This window comes from Osmia lignaria, chromosome 4 (assembly GCF_051020975.1).
Source record: "Osmia lignaria lignaria isolate PbOS001 chromosome 4, iyOsmLign1, whole genome shotgun sequence".
In the NCBI taxonomy this organism is placed as follows: Eukaryota; Metazoa; Arthropoda; class Insecta; order Hymenoptera; family Megachilidae; genus Osmia; species Osmia lignaria.
The window spans coordinates 6,648,017-6,670,460 of NC_135035.1; the positions used below are offsets into that span (position 1 = coordinate 6,648,017).

The window sequence follows — 22,444 nt, forward strand, 5'->3', positions numbered from 1 at the left end:
TAGAAAATTGCATGATATTAGGAAATAAATTACAATGCGATAATGCATAACGTGAATAAATAAATAACTTGTGCTTAGTATGCTTTTAGCATGATTGAAAGTGGTGCTATATGTTTATAATTTATTCTAGGCTCTTCGTCAATCGACCATAATTGTTTCTACAATAATCAATTAAAAATCATTACATTAGCGCTTCATCTCAACAGGGCGTTACAAGCAGATATTGTACCAATAGTACTACATAAGTGGAAATAGAGCACATTATCTGCAAGAAAAATAAAATGAAAAAATTAAATGTTAAATTCGAATTGCAAATTAAATGAATTTACCTTTGTCAAAATGGTTGCGTCCATCGGGAGACCCATCGCCGAGAAGGTGCTGTCACACTGCAGTACTTGCAACGAGAATAATTCCAACTACGGAGGTGCAAATTAATAAATTCATCCATTAAAATTAATGACATTTTATTCATAATTTTTCCATCATTTCACCTTACCTCGATCGTCGTCTGTTTATCAAAAGTATTCACGACGATTCGGTGAACATTAGAACCAATCTTCTGTGCTTGGTTCTTAGTCGTCTCGGTGGTCCAAACAATCAAAGTCAAATTGAAAGTATAATATATAATATAGATACTATTTTCGAAAAACCACGCGGAAACGATATCCTCTTGAGTAAAAAGTACCACATAATGATACACATTAAACGTGATGTGAATAAAGTGCATCGTAAGCGATCCGATATTTTGAATATTATACGTCTCGTTAATCAACCGGACAGCAGCAGTGATCTTTAAATGTTGTTTTCTAAGATTTCTTAGTTGTTTGAGCAACTCAGGATTTTCTTGCGATTGATACACTCTGCTGAAAAGATGTGGCTCTTCGTTGATCACCATTTCGTTCAGTTTCACCAAGGAATCATTTATTTTTTTGAAACAAGCTTTCAACACGTACACATTGTTCACGTACAAAGAGTTTGCCGCTACCATCGACAACAACACGTAATTAAAGCTGCAGCCAATTATGTATCCAAGGCTCATCACACCGGTTCGATAAATCAGACAAAATGGGATGAAAAGCAACGCGTCCTTCGTGTATACTAATTTGGCTAATTTGCGAATGGTTTTCGGTGGAAGCAGAGTAGCCACATTTTCCACTTTCTCAATCATTCGTACGGTAGAATGATTTGAAATGTAACCACATATAACGATCATAGGACTCACGAACAAAATGAAATTACAGTGTAAAATCGCGCGCACTTCGGTTTTAATAACGTAATTAACATTGTATATGGCTATTACCATACAAATGCTGAAAATGATCACTAAGATCGCGGAAAATGAGAAACGGGATTTTCTCGATGAGACAATTTTAAAACGCAAAAATCCCATGCACGTATTTATGAAAATACAATAACGCATTAATGTTCTGTAGTTTGTTACGTTGAAAAATATCCATGTTTCGTTTTTATCTCTGATTTTCTTTTCACCGAGTTTTGGTACTTGGTTCAACATTTGGAGAACGTTTTTTCACGTAAGATGTAACGTACCTTCTTCTTCAAAGCTGTTTCTTTTACTGGCGAAAAAAAAGTAATAAAGTTAGAATAGTGACATTTAATAATTTTTATGCAAATCTAGTTGAAGCATCAAGAAACGAAAGGGAAATATCATCCACTAATGGAAGAGTTTTTATATAGTTCCGTTAAGTCTTAAATCTTCAGTGATAGTGCATGCGATACATTGCATCAAGAAATTGTTGGGAATAATAGTTGCATTATCTTGATTAAAATGAATCGATAAAGTTAATACGAAGTAAACTATTTTATCGATTCTATCTTCCCTTGTCTGGTGTTTATATCAACATTTACTGGGAAGTATTATTAGAAATACTTGAAGAAATATTTTTCAAATACGTATCCATAATTTGAAATATTATTAGAAGATTTGTAATTTTTATTTTCATTATTGTTCATTATTATTATCCATTAGGTAATGTTGGATTGTTACCAATAATAATTCGTCAGCGTCTTTATTAACTCGCATTCTTGTCTGTCTGTTTGTTAGGGTTCCATACGGAACAAACTGAAATAAACCTGAAATTTACCACATGTCTCGGTCATAATCACATCAAAATGTTTACAATCTGCTGAGAAATTTCACACACACTGGATTAAGAAGCAGAAAATAATTATTGCATTCAAATAAAAAAAAATTTTTAATATACCACGTTTATAAGACGGACTAAAAAGTATCAAATAATTTTTCCTAGCCCCATACGGATTCATAACCCCATACAGATACTCCTAAAAATTTGTGATTTTTAATGTTTAATAGCTATGAAAATACTTGCAAGATTTAAAACGGAAAACGTTGGCACCACTAAAACTTTACTGTGACCAAAATGTTTTTTCTGCACAGTGATTATGCATGACGATTTCCAGGGTCTCGTTCAGTGTATCAGATCATCCCATAAACTAGGATCCCGTAATCTCGCGCCTGATTTCATGGTAACGTACAATAAAACCGGTAGATTCCTTTGCATCACAATTGTACAGATTTATATATAAGCCAAAGAAAAAGTGGCCAACAAGTGTTACAGATGTTTGCGCATGGACACATCAAGCAGTGCTTTTCGCAAAACTGCCGAAAGAACCGATAAGAAACACATGCGTCACGCAGAATCACGTAACTATTTCTTCGTTCACTCTTGTCCGAACTCGCATGCTACCCAATGCAATAAGAATTGGAGCAGTATCAAAAGGTACATGGCGATGCCTCCCACTATCTGCAAAAAAGTTTTATTCTAATTTAATTGAAATGGGAGGAATTTAAACTGAAGCGTTTAGCCTCAGCTTTGCCTCTTTCACTATATCCTCTACAGGACAAAAGGGCAATCTTACCTCTGCAAGAAGTGACGCGTTCATATCGATCATTTTCGCAGAAAATGTAGTGTCACAGTGTAGTAATTGCAGCGAGAAAAGCTCCAGCTGCAATTTAATGGTATTGATGAGCATCTTTTAAGATTCGATGAATTTGTAGCTTACCTCTCGTTTCACCGACAAATCGGCCGCCTCGCTAAGGACATCGTGAAGAGTAGTGCGGATTTGTTTAGCTTTACTAGTCGCCGTTTCACACGCCCAAATCATCGTAACAAATTTAAAAAAATGATATATGGCAGAAGGAATATACGGCCAGTACCAAAATCCTGAATATTTCAGACCATTTTCCCCACCGCTGACCCATAATAAATTAAAGTACAAATTAAAAGTAACATTATTAAAAGTCGTGACAGCTGTTACTACGAGTTGGATGACAAATATTTTGTTGAGAAATTGTAGAACGTCGGTGACATGCAGCTGTTTCCCCTCTAAATTCTTCAATTTCATCAGCAACGAGGCAGTCCTCTGTTTGTGGCGCAGAAATCTCTTGGTGACGGGTTTTCGTAATTTATCAAGATCTTCGTTGATTTTCATGAAGCATGCTTTTAAAACGCACGCCGAGTTAATGTAGAACATGTCCATGATAAAGTTCACCAACATCATGAATAGAGCGGTCAAATTTAGCACTGTTACAGTCGTGTATCCACTTTTAACGCAATTGAAAACGTGACTTGAAAGAAATAAAAATACAAAAATATCCTTTGAATGAACGAATTTCGCCATGTCGTTGAAGTCCTTTGGTGCCACCATGGTGGACGCCTTCGTGAGCTCCTGAAGAAAGCGCAGTATCGCTTTATATTGACCGTACGTTAACAAGACAGCGCTTGCAGCCATGATAAGATACAAATAGCGATGCAGTTTTTTTGGTACATTATTGGATAGCGATGTGGTGAAATTAATTTCATATCCTGTATAGAATACCAGAATCAGGAACGTGGCCAAAATGATCATTGAATAAATGACACGACTTCTGGAAAAGGTATATCCTGAAGAGTCACATTTGAAAGGAAAAATTCCGAATATATTTGCGATGAAATGGCAAGGATACATCAGCGAAACGAAATCCGTTGCGTGAAATAGTTTCCATTTCTTGTTCTCTAATTCTGTTATGTTCCAAGCTTCAGACATCGTTATTTCGCAACTTGAAAAGTGACAGCAGAAAAAATTTGATATTACTCACGAAAATTGGCTGTAGGACAGACTAATAGAAAGAAACTTCGTTATAAAACTGAGCAGACTGCTCATGTTTTCAATAAACTCGGGATACTGATGTTTAATCGTCGATGTAAGACGCTTGAACGATTCTCTTGATATTAGAAAATAAATTGCAATACGATAATGCATAACGTGAATATATAACTTCTTGCATAGTGTGCTTTTAGCATGATTAAAACTGGTGCTGTAAGTTGATAATTTATGCCAGGCTCTTTGTCAATCGACCATAATTGTTTCTACAATACTCAATTAAAAATCATTACATTAGAGCTTCATCTCAACAGGGCGTTACAAGCAGATATTGTACCAATAGTACTACATAAGTGGAAATAGAGCACATTATCTGCAAGAAAAATAAAATGAAAAAATTAAATGTTAAATTCGAATTGCAAATTAAATGAATTTACCTTTGTCAAAATGGTTGCGTCCATCGGGAGACCCATCGCCGAGAAGGTGCTGTCACACTGCAGTACTTGCAACGAGAATAATTCCAACTACGGAGGTGCAAATTAATAAATTCATCCATTAAAATTAATGACATTTTATTCATAATTTTTTCCGTCATTTCACCTTACCTCGATCGTCGTCTGTTTATCAAAAGTGTTCACGACGATTCGGTGAACATTAGAACCAATCTTCTGTGCTTGGTTCTTAGTCGTCTCGGTGGTCCAAGCAATCAAAATCAAATTGAAAGTATAATATATAATATACATATTAATATTGGAAAACCATATGGTAACGATATCCTCTTGGGTAAAAAGTACCACATAATATACATTAAACGTGAGGTCAATGAAGATCATTATAAGCGATCCGATATTTTGCATATTATACGTCTCGTTAATCAACCGGACAGCAGCGGTGATTTTTAAATGTTGTTTTCTAAGATTCCTCAGTTGTTCGAGCAACTCAGGATTTTCCTGTGATTGATATACTCTGCTGAAAAGATGCGGCTCTTCGTTGATCACCATTTCGTTCAGTTTCACCAAGGAATCATTTATTTTTTCGAAACAAGCTTTCAACACGTACACATTGTTCACGTACAATGAGTTTGCCGCTACCATCGACAGAAACACGTACCAACAGGTGTAGCCAATTATGTATCCTAATGTTTTCAGAGTGGATGATAATGTCAGAATAAATGGGATTAAAATCAACACGTCCTTCGCGTACACTAGTTTGGCTAATTTGCGAATGGTTTTCGGTGGCAGCAGAGTAGCAACATTTTCCACTTTCTCAATCATTCGTACGGTAGAATAATTTGAAATGTAGCCACATATAACGATCATGGGACTCAAGAACAAAATGAAATTGCAGTGTAAAACCATGGACTCGTCGATTTCAATAACGTAATTAACATTGTATATGGCTATTACCATACAAATGCTGAAAATGATCACCAAGATCGCGGAAAATGTGAAACGGAATTTTGATATGTATCTCGATGAGACAATTTTAAAATGCAAAAATCCAATGCACATATTTATGAAAATACAATAACGCATTAACGTTCTGTAGTTTGTTACGTTGAAAAATGTCCATGTTTCGTTTTTATCTTTGATTTTCTTTTCACCGAGTTTTGGTACTTGATTGAACATTTGGAGAACGTTTCTTCAAGTAGTGTATACAGTAGTTTCTTGTTGGAGGCTGTATCTTTTACTGGCGAAGAAAAAGTAATAAAGTTAGAATAGAGACATCTAATCATTTTTATGCAAATCTAGTTGTAGCATCAAAGAACAAAAAGAAAATACCATCCACTAATGGAAGAAGGTTTTAGTACTTCCGTTAAGTATTCAAAGTGATGGTGCTTGCGATACATTATATTAAGAAATTGTTGGGAATAACAGGTGCATTATCTTGATTAAAATTAATCGATAAAGTTAATACGAAGTAAACTATTTTATCGATTCTGTCTACCCTTATCAGGTGTTTATATCAACATGTACTGGGAAGTATTATTAGAAATACTTGAAGAAATATTTTTTGAAATACATATTCATAATTTGATATATTATTAGAAGATTTGCAATTTTTATTTTCGTTTTTTTTATCAAGTTATATAGTAATGTTTTTGTAGTTACAAACATATAGATAATGACGACAAATTAGGTTAAAATAATATTTGTTGCTTGTAAGAAATGCTATGATAGTGTTAAAAATTCCTTTTTCAAAGCTATACACTATCGCTATTTTCTCAATTAAGAGCGTAGCATTTGACGTCAATGAGTACTATGCGTAGCTTATTTTATCAACTTCCTGTGCTTACTGTTGTTAATAGATATTATTTTTTTTAACCGCGATATCGCAGTTTGTCATTGAAATTTTTTCTTCTATTAAATAAAATAACCATTTCGAAAGAGTTAAGGTGTCAGTAGTATTCACGACGCAATAAAATGTTTTATTAAGAACGGTTGCAAGAGTAATCAATTTCTATAAATTAGAAGCAAAAATATATAAACTTCAATACGGAAGTCAATTTATTTTAACTGGATAAATAATTATAATAATGTAATGATTTTAAAACTATATGATTACTAATGCGTTTGAATATATTTAATATTTTATTTTATATGGGAAACAACCATAACATCAATTTTAATTTTTTATGTATATTATACATTTATATATTTTCTTTTTTTTAAATAATAAATTATCGCGTAAAATTATTAACTCTAAGGCACATCTAGAAACGTATATGTTTCTGGCGAAGAGATAATGCTGAATAGGTTAGGTATTTTTGCCGCCAACACGCGCCTATTGGCGTTTATGCAATCAGTAGTATGACTGACTAATACGTGAAACTGTTTGAACTGATATCATTTTAAATGCGATAGCTACGTAGCTTTTGTATGACACCGACTGAAAGTAGTTTATAATGATCACTTATCGTTACGCGGCGTGAATGTAATAGTGCGCCAACTTCGGTGCAACTCAGTACAAACATCATGAACAAAAACAGTATTAATAAAGGAATAATTTCCTATATGTATTTAGAAAATTTCGTGTAAGTATTATTCTAAAATATTTGATTAATCATTTCAGTATATGTAAAATGTTTATTTTGTTACAGAACTTATAATAGCGTTTCTCTAAAACCTGGGAGAAATTTAAATGTAATTATTGGACCTAATGGTACTGGTAAATCTACAATTGTTTGTGCCATTGTTCTTGGATTAGGTGGTAAACCTACTACCATTGGGCGTGCAACTCATGTAGCGGAATATGTTAAAGCAGGATGTGAACAAGCAAAGATTCAAATACATCTTACAAATGGACAGAAGGATGACATTGTCATTTGTAGACAATTTAATATACAGGGGAAATCTTCGTGGTTATTAAATGGAAATTCTTCAAACATTAAAGAAATACAAAATCTAACAAAGACCTTAGATATTCAGGTATTAATATTAATCTTATGCCAATTTGATCTAAAATTCTTCATTCCTCATTTTATATTTAGGTGGATAATCTTTGTCAATTTCTTCCACAAGACAAAGTTCAAGATTTTTCTAAAATGAATGCACAAGAATTATTAGAAAATACAGAAAGATCAGTGGGTGATCCTATAATACTTGAACATCATACAAACTTAATAGACTGTAGATCAGAACATAAACAGTTGGAGTCACAGATTACAAGTAAAAAAAGATTATTAGAATCAAAATCTCAGATATACGAAGGACTAAAAGAAAGTGTTAGCAGTATAAAAGAAAGGAAATTAATAAAGAAAAAAATTATATCTTTGAAGCAGAAAAAGGCATGGATGATATATGAACACAAACGTGCAGAACTGTTTCAGGTAAAACATAAAATAAAATTCATTACTTTTAAATATTAAAGTTCTTTAAATGTACATCGATCTTGCAGTTAAAAAGCAAAATGGCAGCTGCACGTAAAACAGTAATATCTTTAGAATCAGAGATAAAACCTATTAATGATTTAATAGAAAAACTAAAATCAAAGATTCACTCACTTCAGAGCTCTCAGGCAGATGTTGTAAGTTTATATGTTTTAAATTACAAAATAATATATAACATGCATTTTGAGCACCCTGTAACTATCTTATATTTCAGAATAATAAAGTGAGAATTAAGACTTCGAAGATGAAAGGAATGTTGAATGATATTTTGGAATTCGAGAATGGTATTAAAGAACACGAAACTGCGTGCAAACACAGAATTCAAGTAGAAGAAGCACGGGATCATGATATTGATGTAGTTAAGCAACAAAAAAATAAACTTGAGGATGATTTGTCTTTGATATTAAAGGGCATTGGGTCTGAGGACACCTTAATGAAACAGCAAAAAGAAATATCGTCCAATATAGAAAAGCATAGGAGTATCATTGCCATGCTAACAAGTAAACATTCCGCGTTAAGACAACAAGAGGAAAGTATGAATCTAGAAATCAGAGCTCAGGAAACGGAACTCCAACTTCTTAATATTGATGCTAAACGATTGCAATTATTAAGGGAGAGATCATTGGATACATATAAAGCGGTACATTGGTTAAGAGACAACCGCGATAAGTTTTCTGGGATAATACACGAACCGATATTGCTCAACATAAATGTAAAAGATGCTTCATACGCAAAATACTTAGAAAATACTATTCCGTATCGCGATTTAATCGCGTTCGTTTGCGAAAACAAGAAAGACATGAATTTATTATTACATTTCTTAAGAGGCGAACAGAAATTACAAGTAAATGCTGTACATTCTGATCCCACGAAACATATTTCCATGGAACCAAATGTTCCTTTAGAACATATTAAACAGTTCGGTTTTACTCATTATTTAGCGTCACTGATTGAAACACCGAGCACTATTATGAAATATTTAGTAACTATGTATAATTTAAATAATATACCCGTAGGAACAAATCTTGTTGATGATAATATTGATTCTATACCCCACAATATACGTTACTACTTCAGTCGTAAGTAAACCGTGTACCAGTTCAATTAATTGGTTAATTAATATGTATATATATATATATTTTTTTTTTCCAGGAAATAATGCGTATTCAGTCAATAGATCTAAATACACAGGGGAGAAATCTACTACAATGCGATCAGTTTCAAGCAATGGAATGTTATCTATTGTATTAGATAAATCTAAGTTATCAAACATTGAACAAAAGTTTGTTCAAAATTTAACACATCAAATAGTATTATAGCTGTAAATAGTTTATAATAAAAGTATGATTTTAGGTTGACAAGATTAAAGAAAGAAAAAGTTAATGCACTTAATAAAATGAAAGAAATCGAAGAACAAATGTGTGAAGAGAATAAAAAATTAGATGAGCATAGAGCTAGTAGAAATAAGATTCAACAGGATTTCCAACAAGTACAAGCTTTGAAATCTAGAATATCTATGGTGGAGAAGAAAATTGAAAGTCTAGAAAATGAACGTACCAGTATTGATAAAATAAAAGAGCTTTATACTAATAAAATTAAGGTTTGTTTATTATCATTTCATGTTGTTATTGTTATACGTATTGCGTGTAAACAATATCTTTCGATGCATTTTTCAGGATATTTTGAACAAACAACTAAGAATGTATAGAACATACAATAAAGAGTTCGAGGAATATTATAAATACACTATAGAAAATGAACAAACCGAGTTAATATTAAAACTACAAAATAGATCACTGAGAATGAAAATAAATGATTCTCAGGATATGAGAGATAAACTTAAGATAGAAGAGGAGAAAGTACGACAAATTAGTTTAGAATTGAATCCAATGAAAAATGAAACACAAAGGATTTACAATGAAGCATTGCAAACTACTAATGGCATTAGTCCTACAGATGAAAGGTTTGCCTCTCTGGATAAGATTTTCAATAAATTGCCACCAACCATTGAAGAACTTAATAATGAACTTAATATCGCGCAAGCAAAAGTTTTTTGTATGGGAAACAATATAGATGGTGAAAACGTTAGCATCATAGACAAGACTATAGATTATAAATTAATACTATTTATTCGCAGATATTTAACTCTTTTAATTGTAGATATTACGCGAATACGAAGATATTGAAAAAACCATCGTAAACTTGAAGGAATTCATTCAGAAAGAAACACAACATTTAGAAACACTTCAACAAAGGATGAATATGTTGCGAGAAGAATGGCTAAAACCTCTTTCGAGCATTGTTGACAAGATTAATTCAAACTTTAGCTCATATTTTTCGGCAATGAATTGCGCTGGCGAAGTTACGTTAGCTCAACCAGAAAATAACGTAAGATATTGTGAAATAGAGATAGAAATGTCTATTGACAGACTTCCAATAGGTGAAATGTTAAGTTATAATAAAAGTAATTTGTGTTTATAGATGGATTTTGATCAGTATGGCCTAAAAATCAAAGTAAAGTTTAGGGATACTGATCAATTACATGAATTGACAAGACATCATCAAAGTGGTGGAGAAAGAGCAGTGACCACTGCTATTTATATGATTTCACTTCAAGAACTTACTAGAGTACCTTTCCGATGCGTAGATGAAATTAATCAGGTACCTTTAACACTTTTGATTTTCACCTTGCACCACGTTAGTGTTAATGATTTCATAAATTTTCATTCTTATTTCAGGGTATGGATGCAGTAAACGAAAGGCGAGTATTTGATTTACTCGCACGAATGACTGGAAGACCAAATAGTTCGCAATATTTTTTGCTTACTCCAAAAGTTAGTATATTGTCTTTTTTTTCTAGATACAACGCTAATTAATTTACTAATAACATTGAATCTATTTTTTATTTAGCTGCTACCTAACTTACAATATTCTAAAACAGTGACTGTGCATTGTGTATTTAATGGACCGTTTATGATTAACCATACACAGTTCAATACCGAAGATTATTGCAAACATGTTGTTAAAACGTTGGAAAAAGAGAATATTATTGATGATTAACTATCATTGTTCTCCTCAGGATATATTTATAATGTTGCATAATTTTAGAGTATGTAAATCAGAGTTATACAATTATTCATAGTTCATATATTTTTACAGAACGTTTAATATGATATAATTATACGAAAAAGAAAATATATTTTATGAATACTTTGTCATAGAAGCATGTGAATTTTACTTCTTCTTTCCTTTCTTCTTTTTCTTCTGAGCTTCCGGCCAAGGAAATCCTCTGCATTTTAATACATCCATGATATTGTGACAAGTGTAGTAAGCATTTTCCATGGCTTCTTCATTGAAGATGTCCATAGTGAATTTTGTTTTTCCACCACTTTTTCTTGATTTTTTTGCACCTTTACTTTTCCCGCCATTATTATTTTTACCATTTTTACTCTTTTTCCCGTTCTTACCGTTATTTTTCATGGGTTTCTTCTTATTTTTACCCCTCATTTTTTTTTTATTTGAATAACAAGTAATTCATAAAGAGGAAAACTTGTAGTTCTTATATCATCGAACTTATTGTATGTGTAAGTCGTTACTATGTACTCGGTTATTTCAATAACGGTTGCCATGATTTCGGTTACATCAATAACCATATTTTTGTAATTAATCTATACCACGGTTCACCAGAGTCCATAACTGCGACGCGCAGGTTGGAAGATGGTGGGGGAACGCAGCGAGCTCTCTGCTAATCGCTTTCCACTTCGTTTGGGAATATCGCCAATCAGGGCAAAGATGCGCACTGGAGAAGCGCGAAGAACGAAAACTGGTCTTTCGCAGTTATGGACTCTGATGAACTGCGGTATACATATGTGCATAATTACTTTTGTTTTGCAAAATAACGCGTTATTTCCCGATTATCGATCGAAACGAATAATCTCCACTGATCTTTCTAGAAACACTTCACACTTTTATAAATAACATTCCTATAACACACATAAATAATTAAATGAACCGAACTAAAGTGTCTTTCTATTTATGAACACGAAACAATAGTAAGTAGGAGTAACGACCGACTGGCGAGATGGTTTTTGAATACGGAAACGGAAGTCATTTTCGCATCAATCGACTATCGAAGTATATCGATCCCATGAAAAAATCGAACGACCTTGACCTCAACAATATATCAAGTATTCTCGTGAAGAGTGATCCAGTGAAATTAAGAGGTCAATGACACGTGGACAGCATATTTCGTGATTTTTTCGCGAAACATTTATAATCTTGAAAACCTTCGAACGTGCTTCTACTTCAAAACCGGAAATATTTCTCTGTACAATTCGACTCCTGATAATAAAAAAAAAATGTTGAAACATAACTCTAGAATTATTCTTTGAAATACAAGGTAGTCAATCTAGCGCTACATGTAATTGACAAGTTAGAAAGAAGAGAAGAAAGGTGGACGTATATACATACACGTCCTATAATAGTTAGCGGATTCTGAATACCAGTAAATGCGAACTGGCCCCACGGCAGTGTTTCATGGCCTGCATTCGGGCTGTGTCTCTCACTGCATTTATACTCAGTACAGAATATTCCAAGTTTCATTTCTGTTCGTGCTCTTAGCCGTGCTTTAATTTGTATCGGAGCTTCGAGCGGAGCGGACAGATGGAGGTTCCGCGAACTTAACTATTGATAGGCACGCGCAAATCGACCGTCAAGAAGTGCCGGTAAAACAAATGCGAAATAGTCGCATACAGTCCTTGCCACGAGAATCACGTTCTCTTCGTATCAGCAAATCAGAAACCTTCGAGCGTATATACTCGTTGCTTCGTGCGATTCAACGCGAACAGTCGAACTTTCTTTTCAGAGCGTCGGTACGTCGACGTAAAATATCCAACGAAAATAGAATTTTTGTGACATAACACATAGCAAAGGGAGAAAAAAAATGTCTACGGCATTGTTAGCCGTATTTGCCGTGATCCTGTGCATCCTGTTCAGGATATTAAACGTAAACAGTTCGCCGCAGAAGCCATTGATCATTTGTCAGGATCAATCGTTTCTCACGACGATTCTCAAAATTGCACCTGTCATAGGAGAACCGTAAGTTATCCATCATTATATACATATATATATATATATACATATTTTGAATGCATAACTATATTTCCTGTTCCATGGTGTCTGGAGATACCAAAGAATGTGAGGTTAGGTGCATTCCAGGACGCCGGATATTTTTCGTATGCATCTACAGACACGTTCTTTTTTGTAGGATATAGACATGGCAGATTCTCTTCGATGCTTAATGATTAACTCGCGTTACGATACATCTACGATGACATTGTTTCGGAAACGTTTTGTCCGATCAATATCGAAAATTCGCGAAAGGTGTCAGTAACAGACGTTACTTTTGATGAACGTTTAGTACGGGTGTGATCTAGTTTTCACTAATAGACAATGACCCTATCAATCGTTCTAATCGTGCCACGAGGAACGTATCAACGTATTATAACGTATTTTAAATTATCAGCCATCCGCGATTTTATCATGTTGCCAATCCCGTAGCTCGTGTTATATGTTTTTGAAAATAATTTTCAAGGCCCAGTAGTGGGGGCTGATAAACCTTACATGACCAATTATGGCTTAATTATAATATAAATTATATTTTAATTACTTCACAGATTGTCCTACAACTTAGATTGTTAGTAACAGGTGTTTGCAGCATGATGCTTGCCAAAAAAAATATTTTGATATTTTAAGTGAGGTTTGAAAAATTTTTTCAAAGAATTAGAACAATAAAATATGATCTATTTTCCTAAGATATTTTAATTACCCCCAACAAATTTTCTTTAAAAATAAACTATGGGGTAACTCCTTAATTAACCACACTTTACGTATACATTACGTTAATCATTGGTTTAAAACTTCGTTCAGACTTGCCAAAGGTTCTCGGACCATCACCGATTTCCATGGATCCAATTTGTCTTCTCGTTACCATCTGATATCCCTCGGAATGTTCAAAAATAAACACAGCAATTTGTATTTATTTTTTTTTTATAATTACGAGAAGATGTAATACAATAAAAATTTGAATATGATACGTCGTATGGAAATGAATAATTGAAATTAAGATTGAAATGAGGTTAAAGCAATTAAAAGTAAATCTTTAAATAACCCTTACGAGAAAAATTACACAGTGAATGTTTCTTCCATTTTGAGAGTATTGCATAATGAGTTTGATTCTGATCTTGGCTATGACCTCACTGTAACAAATGCCTTGGTGCGGCTGCATCACACTTATCGGAAGATTGTGACTAATACGTTATCTTCCAACGTGGCAAAAATTTATCTAGAGCCATGGTGATTCACCAGCTATCGGTTATAAATTTTTCATAAGAATCTCGAAAGACTGTAATAATTAAAAAAGGGAAGCGCATCCAACGATTCAAATATTGCTAATCTCGTGACGAAGAAAGAATTTTCCAGTATCTCCTACAACAGTATCTTTAATTATTAATTGATAAATTAGAAATATCGGGCAACTTATCAAACGATAAACCTGTTTGATTAAATGGTTCTCCGATTTTTTCGGATTAAAAAAAGAGAGATTGATAGGAATGCAATTTTGAAATGGCAAAACATGTTCTATAAACAGTATATATTATACACTGGAGTTTTGAAATTGTGGAATTTTAGAATCTTACAATTTAAAGGCTCCCTACACCCCTAGTTACGCCCTTAGATGTTGGGTCAGCAAAGGGTTAATTATTCATAAGACCGCATCCAACAGTACACAACGTTCTCAAAATTTATAGTACCATTATTCCAAGGTATTTTGATTTTTTGGCATGGTTTTATTAAATTAAATATGATGTACCCGCAAATAGATAAGATAACATTTTAACACTTTTAATGATATATTATTTTTTCGCGAGTAAATGTAAATAAATACTCGGGGTTATTGATATGTAAGTACACAAGATAAGGTCACTTTTTTAAATCCAACTACGTATTCGTTTCGACGACCCCAAAGAAAAAAAGAAGAAAATTATAAATGATTAACGAGACATTTCGCGTGCTACTTCGTTCACCGTCGTACGTCTTGTTTTACATATTCACAGATATCCGAACCATTAAACAGCTTTAGAATCCTTATTATTAATGCTTTTAAAGAAATACCATTACTCGGATAATAGTCTTTGTTGATTCAAAGTGTTAAGGTGGAAAGAAGAAGTATCGAATATTATTCTTATGAATAATAATTAATAAAGTCATTCGTTTGTTACTTCTTTCCCGATGAAAGTAAAATATTTCATACACTTTACATAAATGTAAATTAATAACCTCTGGTGATTGAATAGAGATGCCTTTCGCGGTATTATTAATGCCATACTAATCGATACCAAGCAATAGCCTAGCTATTCAGTCAGTGTATCTCCATGGAAAAGACTTCCTGTACTTTATCGAGTTTCCTAGCAATCTCGTTGCTTTCGCTTTTACTTCCGTATCAATAATGAAGTCCAATTTTCGCAACATCGTCGTGAAATCATTCTTGCAACTTATCCTTTAATCATTCAAATAACAATGGTCGAGTTAATCGTAACACAGACCTATGGAACAGTTCATCGATTGAAATTGGACGTTTGAATTTCTTCTTAGCCTTCTTTCTTATTAATAATTCATACCTCGCTTGCTTTCATCCTGCCAAGCAAAGCGAAGTTTGCTTTTCCCGAGCATTATTCTCAATACAATTTTCTACGTTCTACGATAACAATGTTATCGTTTAATTTTGATTTCCTGCCTCGCGAACCACGTTATCGTAACGCGACGTAAAAAGGAAAACGGCAAGCTTGCCGTTCATTTTTCATCGATTATACTTCAACTGTGATTTTGAATGCTTGTAAAACGCTTGAAAAACAATACATTTTTGTATGGTTGAAGGAAAAGGTGACGAGAAACTTGTATAACAGTAATTATTAATTGAATGGAGTAAGAAGAAATTGATTCCTCTAGCAAGCTCTCTAATTAAATATTAATTATCACTCTTATGGTTGCAATTTTGCTTCTGTGTATCATTAAGAGTTTCTCTATGACAATTTACCATAAGTGATCATTTTACTTGGAACAGTGAATTTCACAGAGGGTAGATCTACGCCCTCCAGTTACAACGAGTTAACCCTTTGAGGACGATCGACGCACATGTGGGTTCAAACTTAATCGTCACAGTGATTTGTAATTCTGTACTTATTGCGTTATATTTTTGATATAAAATATAACTACAAGAAATATTAAACAGCTTCAGAATCCTTATTATTAACGTTTTTAAAGAAATACAATTACTCGGGTAAAAGGAAAAAAGAAGCATCGAATATTCTTATGAATAATGATTAATGAAGTCATTAAAGCTATAAGAGTAGATAGTAAAAATTTATAATATATTCTTTCAAGGATGTAATTATTACTCTTTTTATCTTAAATTAACAATACTATCTGCAAGCTTACGAATGCTCTGTCCTCAAAGGATTAAACAACAACTTTTTACAGTGTACCAGTTAAAGGAAATTTCAATCACTTATAATGGTGATTTCACCTTCTTCGTCGAGAAACTGTTGCAAGTGAAAATCGCTTCATGCGTGACTTCGTAAATTTCATTTACGTCGTATCACAGATATAAGACGAATATTTTGTAATTATAAAAGTGCGAGAATTATCAATTATTTCACAAAGCATCAGCTTGGTCTGTGGTCCTCAAGATCAAGGTTACATTCTGATTCATTGCTAAACTCGTTTATCCGTAAGAAGCAATGGTTTAGTAACCGCTTAACACATTGGATGTTACATATACATACATATGTGGTTCGTTAACGAGCCACGATATAAATGTGTACATGTGTAAACTAGAAAAAGAAAATTTCATTATATTTCGCGAATCACAGATACCGTAAAATAACGGACAAACAAAAGTACGATACGAAGAATTTAGGACAATAGCTACTTTCGGAGAATCGAATATTGTAATGTTACATTTTGACCCACTTTCGTGTTTCTACCCTGAAGCCTTTGATTTCATGCTTAGCGTGTTTGCATGGCTCGGGTTGTATGTAACAAGTTCAAGGGTATCGAGATATTTCCGTCGTCTTAAAATGTTAGAATAAACAGAATTTTACATCAAAATTCAAAGAAATTATGATTTTTAACCGACTTCGAAGAAGAAGAAGGTTTTTCAATTCGATCAGTATTTCTTTTTTTTTGTGTTATGTAGTGACGCCAGGGTAACCCCTTCTGATTCACATGAACTGGTTAAATTGCTCTGTAATTTAACCAATGAATAAAATTCATACCCCAAGCGCGTGCACTTCTATTATGTACACACTGGTGACCTGATTTATTTCTCGTGAAACTTGAAAACAAATTTATTATTCATGGTGAAAAACGCTGACGACCCATGTAAATGGATTACAGGTAGAAATTCTATGACTTTGCACCTGGTTTACTTCTCTCCAACGAGGAAGTAAATAGTCCTTCCTAAAGATCCCTCATCATCTCGTAACATAGTTTATTTACCTATTTTCGACGTCCATAAATCTTTTCATGGAAATCATTCGAAGGAACATGGTTTTCTACCCCCGTGCCACTAACACCAGATATTTTACGAGTACTTGAATTTATATCTTTGTTGCTCCACTGATCCACTGGGAGCCATTGTACGCTTAATAATCTTTGCCTGGTGAAGTTTGGTCTGAAGATATAGGCCAGTCGTAAATTAAAACGTGGATGATTTGTAAATTTCATATTTAGACTTTACAACCGCGCTATATCTGTGCAAACTGTACACGAGCAAAAATTGCGATATTCTCGCGATGAAAGAAGAAACAGACTTTCACGTAGTTTTTCTCCGGAAGTACAATAGATCTGTGAACTTCGATGTAGAACTGGTTCGACGAGCGAAAAACAAAATTATACTTTGTACTAACAGTTACTTCGTGAAAGAAATTTTACTACTCTCCGTTAATGAGTACCCGCTTTATTAACTATCGTGAACTCGAAGATAATAATTTACGACCGGTTTCTCTGACTATGTGGGTTACCTGGTCCCCAAAATGAAAAATGTTTTACTTGAAATTAAAAACATATTTGGTTTCTTATAGGACACCATAAAATAAGTACATTATAATATGATGCACCTGTAGACTGGTTATATTGTATGACACCAATTTCGAGTCTGTGATATTCAAGGATGTAACGATACTTGTTCACACATTTCAGGTATAAACCAACAAGGTTATGGGGTTTCAGTGGCCACGTACAAACCATCGTTCACAGTGTTATTGGCCGCGTCCGTTGCCCTTGGCCGATTGGTGAACGAGTGTACATCGCACTTCCGGATGAGACCACTCTCACCTACGATCTTTATCAGCCTCTAACCAACGATTACGAAGGTCAGTTCTTTTTTGCATTCGTATAAAATTAAATGATTGTTTCATTTAAAATATCAATTTTGTATTGATCAGATGAGGTATCTGTTAATTAATAGAGAAAGGAATACAAAAATTGATGAAAACGCAATAAACATTAAATAAAGATATCAGTTAATTAATAGAGAGAGGAATATAAAAATTGATCAAAATCCAATAATGATTAAACGTGGAGAACACGAGTATAGAGTCAATAAAATTAATTAGTGCACTTTGATAAACACGATATCTATTAATGAACATTTGACGCAGACTTTAATTAATAACGTTTGTAGATAAAAATTTCTATAACATTGTTAGAAATATTTTAAACGTAAAATACTTCAAAGTTGTGCGGTGTAATGTATGGAATCAATTTCAACGAATAATTTACACGCTGCTATACACACTGGTTATTTTTAAAAACGTGGAACAATGAAACAGATAATTCTTTAAAAGATTCTAAAAAATTCTAAAGAAGTCGAATGATTAAAAAATATTGTTTAACTGCAGTATTTTACATTTGAATGATTCTGATATAAAAAAATTATATTCTTTCTCTCTCTATTAATCGCGAATGGACTTTTAACATATTATAAATGGTGCGATAAAAATTCACCCAACGTCCGACGATATTTTTTACCATTCATTTCGATACAGATGATGTCACGATTGCCATTTGTCCTGGGATCTGCAACAGTTCTGAAAGTGTTTACATAAGAACCTTCGTACACTTTGTGCAATGCCATGGGTATAGATGTGCAGTACTTAATTACGTCGGTGTTCTGTCCAGTGTAAAAGTTACTGCGCCACGAATTTTTACATATGGTAAGTGAAATATGTATGTTTAAATATCGTTCTCTTTACAGAATATTCTCTATCGTAATCCTGGAAATTGTTACAACCAATAATTTGATAGTTCAGTTACAGTTCACGGTCCCTCGTGGAGTTCATGGTTTTCGAGCGTAAACAGTGACACCCTGGAGATAGTCTTTATCGTTTGATAATAAAAACAAAATTATTTGTTTTAGACGATTATTGCAATTTTGTGGGTTGCACTGCAAAAACCTGCATCGGGCGCAGGATCTTTGTTGCCCCCAAAACTGGCCCCCTTATCATTCTCAGATTCTAAAATCTTCTTTTAAAATCTATGATCCACTTTAGAAAAAAATCCTAGCTGCGTTTTCTATAAAAAAGAAAAACAGCATAGCTTGACCTACCTTTTAATGATTTCTAAAAGGACACCGCTTACGCACGAAAGTCATGAATAATATTAACTTGAAGAACCTAGGTCATGACACTCTCAAGGATCTCGTGTTGCCGTATAATCGGCGAGGCGTTAATTGAATTTGTAATTGAACGTTGGCTCGGCGTAAATTTTACAGGACACACTGACGATTACCACACGATGATACAGAGTTTGGTGGAAAAGCATCCGAACACAAAAATAATTTGCATTGGATTTAGCTTGGGCGGTAATCTCGTCACTAAGTATTTAGGGGAACGAGGATCGAATAAAATATCCAACATAATCGGTGGCATATCTATTTGCCAAGGATATAATGCCCTTGAGTAAGTACTCATTAATTTTCATAGAATAAAACACCTGTAGTACCTGCGATTCATTGACTTCTTTTTCTCTTTATAGAGGTACAAAGTTCCTGCTCAACTGGCAAAACTTCAGACGCTTCTATCTCTACATTATGTCGGAATCGGTGAAGAATATTATTTTAAAGCATAAGAATATTTTGTTGTCGGATGAAGTTAAACAAAAGTACAATTTAAATGAACGGGATATCATTTCCGCTGCTACGTTACCGGAACTCGATGAAGCTTACACGAGGAAGGCGAGGATTAATATAATAACCGTATATCCCCCTAAATGCATCCATGAAACTTATGTATTAATTTAAAATATCGTTATGTAGGTACATAACTTTAGATCTGTAAAGGAAATGTACAAATGGAGTAGCTGCCTTTTCTATTTGGATAACGTTACTACACCCATGGTATTCATCAACGCGTTGGATGACCCCATTGTACCTGAAATGTTGTTAGAGCCCATAAAGGAACATGCGAGTAGGTATAAATTATTCCTCTGAATAGCACATGATGGTGCAGAATATACTGTTCAAAACTTGATAATTAAATCATAATCCTCATTCATTAAAAGTTACTAAATTATTTATGTCTCTTTTTCAGAAAACCACCCTAATACGGTGTACATAGAATTAGCCCATGGTGGACATCTGGGATTCTACGAAGGTGGTCTTCTCTATCCAAACCCCATCACATGGTTAGACCGTACATTGGTCTCCCTCGTTGGATCTCTGACGTTAGCGCACGCAGATAAATCACTGAAAGCCTCTTAACCTGATTTCACTTCATCGTCATAATTACTTCCTAAGTAAAACGTTCAGCCGTCAATCGGTGTGGTACATGATCCTACAGTCTTGTTATAAGATCTTGATCATGGTTCGAATACCAAGAAAGTAACTGCACGATAAATATGAGATTCTAGTGTAGATCGTCTCAGGATTCGTGAGACGGTGTACATTGCAATCGCGGATTTAAGCAAAGAGAAAATAGATTGAACGGTGGACAATATTTCATGAAGCTGTCTCGACAAAATTAATAGTTTTGACGAATGAACCGGAGAGAATCATCTTTACACAACAGAAACACTTCGACGATGATTTATTTATCTTATGTCCTGATCATTGACGCTTTTCACTCAGGGATCTTTGATAGGGCAATTTGATAAGGGAATGCTGGAACGTAGAAGTCATAGAAAAATCGTAGAGAAAAACTGGACTAATTGATCGGATTAATAAAAAAACGATAGGAATTCCCGCTTCTTCTTTACAGACTGAGAAAAATTAAAAGATGATTGATTTTTTAACGAGAAGACGTCTTATTAAATTAATAAAATACCACACTTACAGTATTTCTACTGCTATTAATAGCATTAATGATTTATAATTAAATTTTCTTTTTAAATTTAACTTTCTGAACCATGATGTATTATTAATAGCAATGAAGATTGTAAGTTACAAATTTAAAAAAGCGGAAAAGAGAATATAGAATTCGTTCTCTCCAGAAAAATTATGGTTTACATATCCTGTGTTCAATGATATAGGACAAGCATTAATTCATATTTAATTTATTGTGTGAGTAGAACAGTAGCACTAACTTTATTAACATGGAAAACATATACATAAAGAATATATTTTTTCTACGGTTATATTACTTAGCATATGTAAATTTTGTTCATCTTCTTTCAAATCAATTAAATTTAATATATATTTCGACATATATACATATTGATTGATTGATTGATTGATTAACTGATTGAGTATGTATATGTATTTCCTTGTTAATGAAGTTTATACACAAAGCATTTAAAGTTGAAATGAAGTTAATATATATTTTGTTTCAAGCTGACTCGAGCGATACCACAATGAGTTATTTGTACAACATTATCTCTCTAATATAACATTGATGTTTTTAAAAATCAGAAAATTTAAGACTTTGTTTCACTTTTAATCATTGTGACAAAAGATACAAAATGTTGTGGTCCAATTACAATATTATTATTAAACTCATTAAGTGGTTTCCATACAATCGATGTGACTTAATTGTAACGATAAGATAAATCATCGAAATATCCCAAATACTTTGAAACGTAAACTAGCTTTCTATAAATATTGTTCAATTATCGCGTACGAATATCCCCCATGAAAATGCATATAAAGACAATAATATCGCAACTATACGTTTTCTTTTTGCAACGAACAGTTACTTAATATTTTAGTTATCGGATTTAAGTTATTTATTCGTAGGGTAAATTCTGCGTAGGTGCAACTAATAGTTAGTTAAGTTTCCCTGAATAACGATCGTCTCGTTATTAATCAGCATATTTTCAGACTGTCGTATATTTAACATTGTATATAAAGTTACGAACAATTTATATGTGTGGTAACTT

At 33.3% G+C, this 22,444-nt stretch overlaps 4 protein-coding genes across 8 annotated transcripts; 2 read left to right on the forward strand and 2 right to left on the reverse strand.

Moving 5' to 3' along the window:
- Positions 1-143: 143 nt before the first annotated feature.
- Positions 144-6,194, reverse strand: LOC117603584 (uncharacterized). 5 transcript variants are annotated; one of them, XR_013062145.1, is made up of 6 exons: positions 4,728-6,194; positions 4,560-4,646; positions 3,986-4,495; positions 3,043-3,923; positions 2,899-2,985; positions 1,067-2,783 (listed from the first exon to the last, which is right to left on the reverse strand). XR_013062145.1 is itself a non-coding variant. In XM_076688202.1 (5 exons), the coding sequence occupies exons 3-5, from the start codon at positions 1,511-1,513 to the stop codon at positions 200-202; spliced, it is 1,170 nt and encodes a 389-aa protein (XP_076544317.1). In that variant the 5' UTR covers positions 1,514-2,783; positions 2,899-2,985; positions 3,043-4,519; the 3' UTR covers positions 144-199. The 5 variants fall into 5 exon arrangements, 3 of the variants coding, with proteins under 3 accessions (XP_076544317.1, XP_034178810.2, XP_034178808.2); XM_076688202.1 differs by lacking the exons at positions 4,560-4,646; positions 4,728-6,194 and adding exons at positions 144-265; positions 330-416 and having other exon boundaries at positions 497-2,783; positions 3,043-4,519; XR_013062144.1 differs by having other exon boundaries at positions 3,043-4,495.
- An 820-nt stretch (positions 6,195-7,014) lies between these two features.
- SMC5 (structural maintenance of chromosomes 5) lies at positions 7,015-11,071 on the forward strand. The gene is made up of 12 exons (XM_034322912.2): positions 7,015-7,156; positions 7,223-7,550; positions 7,613-7,951; positions 8,020-8,148; positions 8,226-9,090; positions 9,164-9,293; positions 9,365-9,611; positions 9,688-10,095; positions 10,172-10,399; positions 10,493-10,672; positions 10,750-10,845; positions 10,922-11,071. The coding sequence occupies exons 1-12, from the start codon at positions 7,098-7,100 to the stop codon at positions 11,069-11,071; spliced, it is 3,159 nt and encodes a 1,052-aa protein (XP_034178803.2). The 5' UTR covers positions 7,015-7,097.
- Positions 11,072-11,128: 57 nt separating this feature from the next.
- On the reverse strand, positions 11,129-12,444 carry LOC143305290 (small lysine-rich protein 1). The gene has a single exon (XM_076688203.1). The coding sequence runs from the start codon at positions 11,516-11,518 to the stop codon at positions 11,246-11,248; it is 273 nt and encodes a 90-aa protein (XP_076544318.1). The 5' UTR covers positions 11,519-12,444; the 3' UTR covers positions 11,129-11,245.
- Positions 12,445-12,666: 222 nt separating this feature from the next.
- On the forward strand, positions 12,667-21,002 carry Hydr2 (abhydrolase domain-containing protein 2). The gene is made up of 7 exons (XM_034322914.2): positions 12,667-13,108; positions 18,272-18,444; positions 19,120-19,287; positions 19,845-20,031; positions 20,108-20,306; positions 20,388-20,538; positions 20,662-21,002. Exons 1-7 carry the CDS (start codon positions 12,954-12,956, stop codon positions 20,829-20,831), a joined length of 1,203 nt encoding a protein of 400 aa, XP_034178805.1. The 5' UTR covers positions 12,667-12,953; the 3' UTR covers positions 20,832-21,002.
- Positions 21,003-22,444: the final 1,442 nt, after the last annotated feature.

What these genes read in the sequence shown, in the direction of transcription:
- Hydr2 (XM_034322914.2), top strand. Translation starts at nt 12,954, where the DNA reads ATGTCTACGGCATTGTTAGCCGTATTTGCCGTGATCCTGTGCATCCTG. An exon ending in CAAGGATATAATGCCCTTGA is followed by an intron (nt 20,032 to 20,107) that starts GTAAGTACTCAT and finishes TTCTCTTTATAG; the next exon opens with AGGTACAAAGTTCCTGCTCA. An exon ending in ATGAAGCTTACACGAGGAAG is followed by an intron (nt 20,307 to 20,387) that starts GCGAGGATTAAT and finishes ATCGTTATGTAG; the next exon opens with GTACATAACTTTAGATCTGT.
- LOC117603584 (XM_034322917.2), bottom strand. Translation starts at nt 4,065, where the DNA reads ATGTCTGAAGCTTGGAACATAACAGAATTAGAGAACAAGAAATGGAAA. An exon ending in ATTTGTCGGTGAAACGAGAG is followed by an intron (nt 2,986 to 3,042) that starts GTAAGCTACAAA and finishes ATTAAATTGCAG; the next exon opens with CTGGAGCTTTTCTCGCTGCA. An exon ending in ACGCGTCACTTCTTGCAGAG is followed by an intron (nt 2,784 to 2,898) that starts GTAAGATTGCCC and finishes ACTTTTTTGCAG; the next exon opens with ATAGTGGGAGGCATCGCCAT.
- SMC5 (XM_034322912.2), top strand. Translation starts at nt 7,098, where the DNA reads ATGAACAAAAACAGTATTAATAAAGGAATAATTTCCTATATGTATTTA. An exon ending in TTATCAAACATTGAACAAAA is followed by an intron (nt 9,294 to 9,364) that starts GTTTGTTCAAAA and finishes GTATGATTTTAG; the next exon opens with GTTGACAAGATTAAAGAAAG. An exon ending in GCGTAGATGAAATTAATCAG is followed by an intron (nt 10,673 to 10,749) that starts GTACCTTTAACA and finishes TTCTTATTTCAG; the next exon opens with GGTATGGATGCAGTAAACGA.
- LOC143305290 (XM_076688203.1), bottom strand. Translation starts at nt 11,518, where the DNA reads ATGAGGGGTAAAAATAAGAAGAAACCCATGAAAAATAACGGTAAGAAC.